Source organism: Salminus brasiliensis, chromosome 17 (genome assembly GCF_030463535.1).
Source record: "Salminus brasiliensis chromosome 17, fSalBra1.hap2, whole genome shotgun sequence".
Classification (NCBI taxonomy): Eukaryota; Metazoa; Chordata; class Actinopteri; order Characiformes; family Bryconidae; genus Salminus; species Salminus brasiliensis.
The window spans coordinates 2,781,423-2,790,084 of NC_132894.1; the positions used below are offsets into that span (position 1 = coordinate 2,781,423).

General features: G+C 44.9%; 1 protein-coding gene across 4 annotated transcripts; it reads left to right on the forward strand.

Annotated features, from left to right (window-relative positions):
- The first annotated feature begins 420 nt into the window (after positions 1-420).
- Positions 421-7,036, forward strand: hsh2d (hematopoietic SH2 domain containing). 4 transcript variants are annotated; one of them, XM_072660337.1, is made up of 6 exons: positions 421-513; positions 1,890-2,047; positions 3,194-3,283; positions 3,372-3,537; positions 4,195-4,449; positions 5,465-7,036. In XM_072660337.1, exons 2-6 carry the CDS (start codon positions 1,923-1,925, stop codon positions 5,954-5,956), a joined length of 1,128 nt encoding a protein of 375 aa, XP_072516438.1. In that variant the 5' UTR covers positions 421-513; positions 1,890-1,922; the 3' UTR covers positions 5,957-7,036. The 4 variants fall into 4 exon arrangements, with proteins under 4 accessions (XP_072516438.1, XP_072516439.1, XP_072516440.1 ...); XM_072660341.1 differs by lacking the exon at positions 421-513 and adding an exon at positions 2,783-3,055 and having other exon boundaries at positions 1,979-2,047; positions 3,198-3,283; XM_072660338.1 differs by lacking the exon at positions 421-513 and having other exon boundaries at positions 1,779-2,047.
- The last annotated feature ends 1,626 nt before the right edge of the window (positions 7,037-8,662 follow it).

Here is an 8,662-nt window from a genome sequence, read left to right on the forward strand (position 1 = left end):
ATTGCTGTGAGGCTTTGATTGCATTCAGTGACAAGAGAGTTCGATCATCACCACCCCACCACCTCATCATCCCCAACTCTACGACTTATCCCAAAAGTACTGGATGGAGCTCCACCACCATCATTCCAGAGCTCCATGCTGCTGGGGGGCTTTATACCCCTCTAGCCCACGCCTGGCATTAGGCAGCATGGTGCCAATAGGTTCATGCTTATCAGCAATGGGTGCAACTTTAAAGTAGCCGAATGCCTCCATTAGAAGGGGTGTCCACAAATATTTGGACATATAGTGTGTACATACAGAATAATTCACAGCACTTCAGGTCTTTGCAGGAAGAGATGTGGTTGTGATAATAGCCTCCCTCACGTGGTGCAGCATGACGGAAGCAATGCCACTCCCAGCGTTTACACGGGTCGACTTTCACCCAGACACTGCGGCTCCACTAACACTGCTCACACTGAACAACCAGGCCTGTCGTGGACAATCACAGTCATGGCGTAGTTCAGAGCGACACAGGTGAGTCTGTCTGGGCAGGTAAGACACACTCTGATAATGGCTGTTAGAGAATGGAGTGGCTGTAGATGTAATGTGTGTGTGTGTGTGTGTGTGTGTATGTGTGTGTGTGTAGAAATCTCACTGATTCAAACAGAACTCAGCACTGACTCATAGCTGTGAGCTGAGCTGCTTCAGCTGTATCACTGGTCAGTCATCTATATATACTTAAAGGGGAATTTCACAGATTTATCAAAACTGCTGTAAAATTTAGGGATGGAGAGGTAAACACAGGCATGGTTGTGAGTTTGGTGTATAATGTTTCATTGTAGAGAAACTTACCCACACAGATTTCTTTACAGTGGTGGTGAATGGAACCAGACATTGTTCGCCATGACTACAACACAGATCTAGCCATTTTATTTGCTATCCAAACCCACCAGTGAACCTACACATGCCTTTTGAGTTTTATATGAAACTAATGTTTGATGATGGTAAAATAGTGAGAAATTAAAGAAATGTGAATGCTTTTGGGACTATTTTGCTTTATAACGCCCTTAAGACTTTCAAAAAAAAGAAGGTTGGAATGGTTTTAGGCCAAGTCTTATCACAAAACTACCACAAAACAATGTCAGAAGCATTAGGCAGCACTGGTGTCTCCTAAATTTTATATATTTAATGTTAAGGATGGTAAAATACTGGTAAATCTCAAATCTTAAAGTGTTATTTACCACACCCAACCCCCCAAAATACATTTTGGGGTATAACTATTTGGTGAATCTACCATTAAACAATGCCTCAGGTGTCCGGCAGTGTATCTATACCCACTGTTTTTGTACCAACGTTCTAGGATGTAGCTTTTAGGGGTGTTAAACTTTTCAGACGTCTGGTTCAATTCGCCACCATTGCGATTTTTTTCCATTGCGATGATTCTGAGCCAGTTTCTCACACCGAAGCACTGGGAATGACTTTGTTGTTGAGAAATTTGGTCAATGTTGGTGTATTAATGACTTTCTGATCAGAATCAGGGAATCGTATCATGCTAATTTGACACTATTTTGTTTAATGAATGAATTTATTTAATGAGGTATTTATAGGTCAGGCTATTGATTTAAATATGGAAATCTATTCAAATATACCAAAAGGAACCTGTCTAACTTCCCCTTCTTTCCAACTGCATTTTCTTTTGTGTCATTTATAAACAACATGTGAGGGCCTTTACTGGGCCCTTAGCATGAGCTCATGCTGTTTACAGTAGACACGTTTTTGTCAGAGGTTATGAACGAACTGAGGCCTCCTGTTCCTCATCACTGCAGGCGAGAGACGTCTACAGACGCCTAAGCCTGGAACGCGTGACTCGGACTCGGAACTGACCGCTCTATCTGTCCTTCTGTCATCAGGGTACGGGCTATCAGTGTGTGTGTGTGTGTGAGATGGCTGGAGCGGTGTCACAGGCCAGCCGAGAGGCCGTCCTGGCCTGGTTTGTGGAGTTTCAGAGGACCTGTGTGGTGAAGAACGGGATCGTTCCAGAGTGGTTCCATGGCATAATCTCCAGGAAGTAAGGCTCAGAAATGCGGTTCACGTCAGACGCAGATACAGATCACATCTGCTCCACATGCTTTTACATACATGGCTGGTTTGGGCAGGGCAGGGCAGGGGGTCAATTTTCACGTTTACTCATCGGTGAGAGCTTTGCTTGGAGAAGGAACAGTATAGTGGGTTTTATTTGAACACTTTATGGATGTGCCGGTCAAAACAGCTGGCATTTCCCTGTGGCTCAGTAGTTTACTCTACAGCTTCACCTCCTGAGACCTGGAATTTAGCTTGATGTGCATTTTTAATTTCTCATTTTGGATTAGTAGGACCTAACAAGCATAAAAACTAAACTTAGTCTGTACAGGAGGTCGTTTTTGCAGAAAACAATGTCCTCATGTGAGGTCAAAGGGTCAAAGTTTCAAAAAATGAAGTATCATAGTGCAGAGAAGCAGGAATCTCAAGAGGGTCTCAAGAGGTTAAAGAAATACTTCAGCATTTATTGTTACATTTGCAACCACAATCAGCCATAACATTAAAACCAGTGCTAAGTGAAGTGAATAGCACTGATGATCTGGTTCCAGTGGCTCCTGACAGTGGAGGGAACTACATACTAGGCAGCAGGTGAACAGTCAGTTGTTGAAGGTGATGAAGAAGGAAAAATGGACAAGTGTAAGAATCTCAGAGCCACTGTGATAAGAACCAAACTGTGATGTTCTAGACGATGACTGGGTCAGAACATCTCCAAAACATCAGGCAGGTCTTGTTGGGTGTTCTCAGTATGCAGTGGTCAGCACCTACCAAAAGTGCTCCAAAGAGAGGCACAACCAGTGACCTGGCGACAGTGCCGAGGCTCACTGATGCTCATGGCGGCCGCACGCACCTCGCAACTTGCAGGACTCAAAGGATCGGCTGCTAACGTCTGAAGGCGTCCGGATACCACAGGACACCTTCAGAAGTCTTGTGGAGGCCATGCTTCGACAGGTCAGAGCCGCTTTGCTGGCATGAAAGCGACCTACACAACATTAGGCAGGTGGTTTTAATGTTATGGCTGATTTTTTCCATATAGTCAAATAATAAGGGGCAAAGGGGGGCTCAGCGGTTAGAGCTCTGGGCTAGGTACTTTGCCTTCGGGACACTTTTTTTTCCATCTGATTTAAATGCTTTGCAGGGAGGCGGAGGAAATGCTGATGACCAAGCCAGCGGGCTACTTCCTGATCCGAGTCAGTGAGAGCAGGATAGGATACACCTTGTCTTACAGGTGAGTCAGTGATGTACTGGATTGCACGGCCTGAACTAACGAACGAACCGTTTTTTCCCCCTAAACGTGTGTCTGTGTCCCCCTTTAGAGCTGAGGACCGCTGCAGACACTTCATGATTGACATGCTGCCTGGTAACCAGTATGTGATCGTGGGGGAGAAGACGCAACATCGCTCTCTCCACGACCTGGTGGCCTTTCACCGCAGGACCCCCATTCGGCCCTACGTCGAGGTGCTCACTGTTGCCTGTGGCCAGGTGGGATTTTCTGTCAGTCAGAAGACTGTTATTCATTGAGAATGTTAGTGGAACATCAGGATGGGCTCCAGAGTCTCTTCTATTATAAAAAAATGACAGTTACAGACTCTGATTGAGTGAAAAAGACGTGGATTAAGCCTGGTCTTGGACTAAATATCTGAATTCCTGAATTTCTAATTACTGACAGTGGATTTTCATTGGAATTCTTATAAGTTTAGGCTTATATGTCGGGATCTAGGCCTAATGCTCGTTACAGTAAGTCATTTTGGACCATATCTCCAAGTTTAGTCCAAGTTTAAGAATCTGAGATACTTTGACAAGAACCAAACTGTAATGGCTAGACCACAGACTGGGTCAGAACATCTCCAAAAATCTCAATCAGGCAGGTCTTGTGAGGCCTTCCCAGTATGCAGTGGTCAGTACCTACCGAAAATGCTTCAAGGAAGCACCAAGAGTCACAGGCAATCAAATGCTTACTGATGTGTGAGCTACTATAGCACATATTGCTAAAATGCTAATGCTAGAGTCAACCAGTCAGAGCTGTTTTATTAGGGGCACAAGGGGGAGCTAAAAATATAACACAGGTGGTTTTAATGTTATGGCTGATTGGTGCATGTATACATGTATTTCTGACCCTGGCACCCTGTTCACTCACAGGTCTCTAAGGATACAGCAGACTATGCTGAACTGCTATTCCCCAAAAGGCAAGTCTGTCCTCCTGGCACTGATGTCCGGCCAAACAGCCCCAGACCTGAGCCGAATAACCCCGAAGACCTACGTCCCGCGCTGCCGGCATGTCCTCCGTTTCTGAAGCAGAGCACTGGCACGCCCCCCACTGCCCCACAAGACCATCCTACTAGACTTTATCCCTGCCTGGACGCTGAGCTTGCTGCTCTTAACCTACAGGACATGGTAAGCTTCAGAGACTCATATGGAAGTAATGGAAATAGCAGTTGGCAGAAGACTACAGCTATACTAGTCTACTATAGTTCTGTAGATGCAAATATGGTTTTTAATAATTGCATTTATTCACATTTTGTTTGATCTTTTTATTAATTTTATGTTAACATTACCCACTTACTGTTTTTTAATATACACTAGTATGCAAATGCTTGAACCAGCGATGTCCAGATCCAGTTATTGCTCCCGTTTGAATCCGAGTCTCCTAATGCTGAGGATCAGCCGATACGATAGCCGATACCGATGCTGCATTCGATAAAAAAACAGCGTCCTACGATGCTGCATTCAGGGACCTTTCAGACGTCTGGTGAATGCAGCATCGTAGGACGATATTATAGTCATCACACTCAATGTTAGAACACTGATACAAGAATTATTTGATTGCATTCAGCCATAAGAGCATTCGTGAGCAGGGCCGGCCCAAGCCTTTGTGTGGGGCCCTAAGCAGATCTTCATTTTGGGCACCCCCATACCAATATGCTGAGGCGCCTGGGCCTTTATTGACCATCCAAGAGGCGCATATCTGCATTTGCCCAACTGCAGAAATGGATTAACCTAGTATTGGTGTGCCAACTATGAAAATAAATTCATATAAAAATCGCCTTTACCTGAGATATCCTAGTGCTATTGGGGGCCCCCTGGTTGCGTTGGGGCCCTAAGCGGTCGCATAATTCGAGGATGCCTTGGAAGGCTCTGTTTGTGAGGTCAGGTAGTGATATTTAATGAAGTGCCAGAATCACTCCAGACTGAGCCGTACGTCTTAGGGTCATATGCAGCTTCTCCAGAGCACCCCATTCTATGATGCACTATTAACTAATTACAGGGGGTGTCTGAATACTTTTGGACATGTAGTGCATGTAATGCATTTTACATACTAAATGCCAGCGACTGCTGAAACTTTCACTTTTGCCTGATGTAAGTGGTTTGATTCTTGATATCGTCTCAAAGCGCTGTATGTTTATTTCAGGCCTCTCCTCCCAGACCTGTCCCAAAGCCCAGAACCAAACATCTGGACACACCAGCACCACCACCACCACCACCTGTACCACCGAATATACCCCCCAGAAGCAGTTCGCCACACTGCCCTCCACAAAGCACTGCTGGAGCAGACAAAAAGAAAGGATTACCGGCAGCATACATAGAAAGGCCTTTACCTTCACCGCAGCCTGAAGACCCAGGCAATGGTCAGAAGACTAGCGTGGAAGCAAAGTCTGCACGAATAAGCCTGGCCCAGTGCAAGAAGATATTCCAGAAGAAGAAGCACCAGTCCGAGGAGCACACATACATAGAAATCAATGAACATCACATTAGAAAGGAGCCTGCCTTCACAGAGCCCAGCCTGCAGGAGCTCAGTGGAGACCCCAGCGACCCTAAAGACAAAACTGAACCTTCTGCTGAGGCTGCTGGAGCTTTACCGATAGAATACCTCAACCCACCTCCTTTCGCCCCTGGGTACTAACTCAGCTAAATGTTCATATCTCCATGTCTTCATGTTTTCATTATTTAATTATTGCATTATTATCCAATATATATGATTAAGCTAATTAAGCTGTCTGGGAAATACACTAAAAGGACAAAAGTATTGGGACACCTGCTCATTCGTTGTTTCTTCTGGAATCATGGCATTGAAAAGAGTTGATCCTGCTTTTGTTGGAGTAACTGTCTCTACTGTCCAGAGAAGAAGACTTTCTACTGGAACTGGCGGAGCATTGCTGTGAGGATTTGACTGCATTCAGCGCATCACAAGAGCATTAGTGAGATCAGGATGTTGAATGAATGATCACCACCACACCTCATTCATCCCCAACTCCTTAACTCATCCCAGAAGTATCGGATCGAGCACCATCCATCATTCCAGAGAACACAGTTCTTCCACTACTAGGGGGGCTTTATACCCCTCTAGCCCACGCCTGGCATTAGACAGCATGGTGCCAGTAGGTTCATGTTTACCTCTACATCTGCTTCAGAAAGTCCTTATCTATTGGTGATACTTCTCATCAGGGACTAGACAAGCTGTGTGTGTGTGTGTGTGTGTGTGTGTGTGTGTGTGTGTGTGTGCATTTGCACATCTGTGTCAGCAATAGGTGCAACTTGAAATAGCTGAATGCATTTGTTAGATGGGGTGTCCACAAACATTTGGACATATAGTTGAACAATTGTTAAACTGTAGGTTTTTGGAGATGACATGCTTGAGTGCAGCGCCCCCTGTTGTATGACCCCAGCCAAATATTTTTAACCATTGTTGGTTTCATAAGAGAGATGGATGTGGAACCTGGACATCACGTTCTTCAGACCTCAGAAGGGTTCTCACGTATGTTATTTTTTCTAATGTTTTACGGACGAATATTCAAAAATTCTTTGACTGTCTAGGACTTCTGCATGGTACTGTATACAGGATGTTCTGCACCTTTCGTGCTTCTCTCTGCTCATAGACTGATCCTGTCTAGACTTCTGATGATGTTCATGTATTTCAGGTTGGTAAATAATCCTGTCAGCAACTGACATTCTCTTGTTTACTGTAATAAACTGGTGTAATGTGTTTATGTGCTTTACGCTACAGACGGAAATAGGCCTAAAAATTTTAACTTGATTACACTGATCAGCCATAACATTAAAACCATCTGTATGTTCAAATTGCAGTCATGCTGCTAGCCATTGGCAGAGCATTCCTACAAGTGCTTTGGGCATCGGTTGCCCGGTGGTGTTGCAACGGCAGCAGTTCGGAAAAAGAGGGCTATGGAGGATGAGGCGTGGGTCTATGTCCACCCTCTCAGTGTCGGGAGTATTGGGTAATTGGGGATCCAAATTAATTTTTATAAATAAAAACTTATAATTAATTAATTAATTAAATCATTAATGAACAAACATCTGTAAAATATTCTGTAGGTGCCTCTTGTGCCTCCAACCGCTCTGACCCATTGATACATGGACTCCACAGAACCTGTGGTCCAGTGGTATCTGGCATCAATGATATTAGCAACATTAGCAGGAGACCCTGTAAGTCCTGCACTGCATACTTTGAAAGCCCCACAAGACCTGCCTGATGTTATGGAGATATTCTGACCCAGTCGTCTAGGTTTTTGTCAAAGTGTCTCAGGTTCTCACACCTTCGTCGCCTTCAAGAACTAACTGGTCCACCCCTTGACCTTGACCCCCTGGAACCATAACATCAATGTTAATCACTTGACACCTGACAGTGGTTTTAATGTTATGGCTGAAAAACCCAACCCAACTTTTACCAGTGCTACAAACACATCGGCGTCAATCATCAAGAGCCTGAAGACCAACACGTTGATGAACTGTAAACCATTGAGGTGGAGCTACCCAGGGTTTCTAATAAAGTGGCCCCTGTATTTTTTTTAGCTCAAATCTACTGAGAGTGAGGTTAGAGATATGAAACCACACGTCCATCAGCCACTCTTAATTAACAGTGCAGTTCAGCAGAGGCAGTGTTACACCAGATCACGTGCAGCCCTTACTGCTGGGAGCCCCGGCCTTCCTGCAGCTATCAGGTGACCACCAATGAACAACCACCAATGGGTAAGTACTGAGCATGACTCAAGTGGAAATATGAGAAAAGTAGCACTGAGGAGCACATCTGCTGTTATCAGTGCAGGAGCTGAAGTTTAATAGGCTCCATTCTTCTGTAGGTAACTACTTGCTGGTAGCTGGTTTCCAGCTGGTCATCTAGTCTCTGATCCAGGAGATAACCTACTCTACTGGTATGCCAGCTGGTGAACCAACTCTTGGTTATGCTTTCAATAAAGTTTAATGGACTTGTTGGTCAACCACCTTGGTCATGCTAATGGACCAGTGAGATAATTATGGTCATGCTGGTCAACCACCTTGGTCATGCTGATGGACCAGTGAGATAATTATGGTCATGCTGGTCAACCACCTTGGTCATGCTGGTTGACCAACGAGTTCATGATGGTCATGCTGGTCATGCTGATCAACCACCTTGGTCATACTGGTTGACCATCGAGATCATGATGGTCATGCTGGTCATTGTGGTCAACCACCTTGGTCATGCTGCCTGACCAACAAGATCATGATGGTCATGCTGGTCATTCTGATCAACCACTTTGGTCATGCTGGTTGACCAATGAGATCATGATAGTCATGCTGGTCATTCTGGTCAACCACCTTGCTCAAGCTGGTTGAC

Bases quoted from the DNA above. Each gene is read 5' to 3' on its own strand.
- hsh2d (XM_072660337.1), top strand. From the start codon at position 1,923: ATGGCTGGAGCGGTGTCACAGGCCAGCCGAGAGGCCGTCCTGGCCTGG. The intron at 3,538-4,194 runs GTGGGATTTTCT...GTTCACTCACAG, and splicing joins TCACTGTTGCCTGTGGCCAG to GTCTCTAAGGATACAGCAGA. The intron at 4,450-5,464 runs GTAAGCTTCAGA...TGTTTATTTCAG, and splicing joins CTCTTAACCTACAGGACATG to GCCTCTCCTCCCAGACCTGT.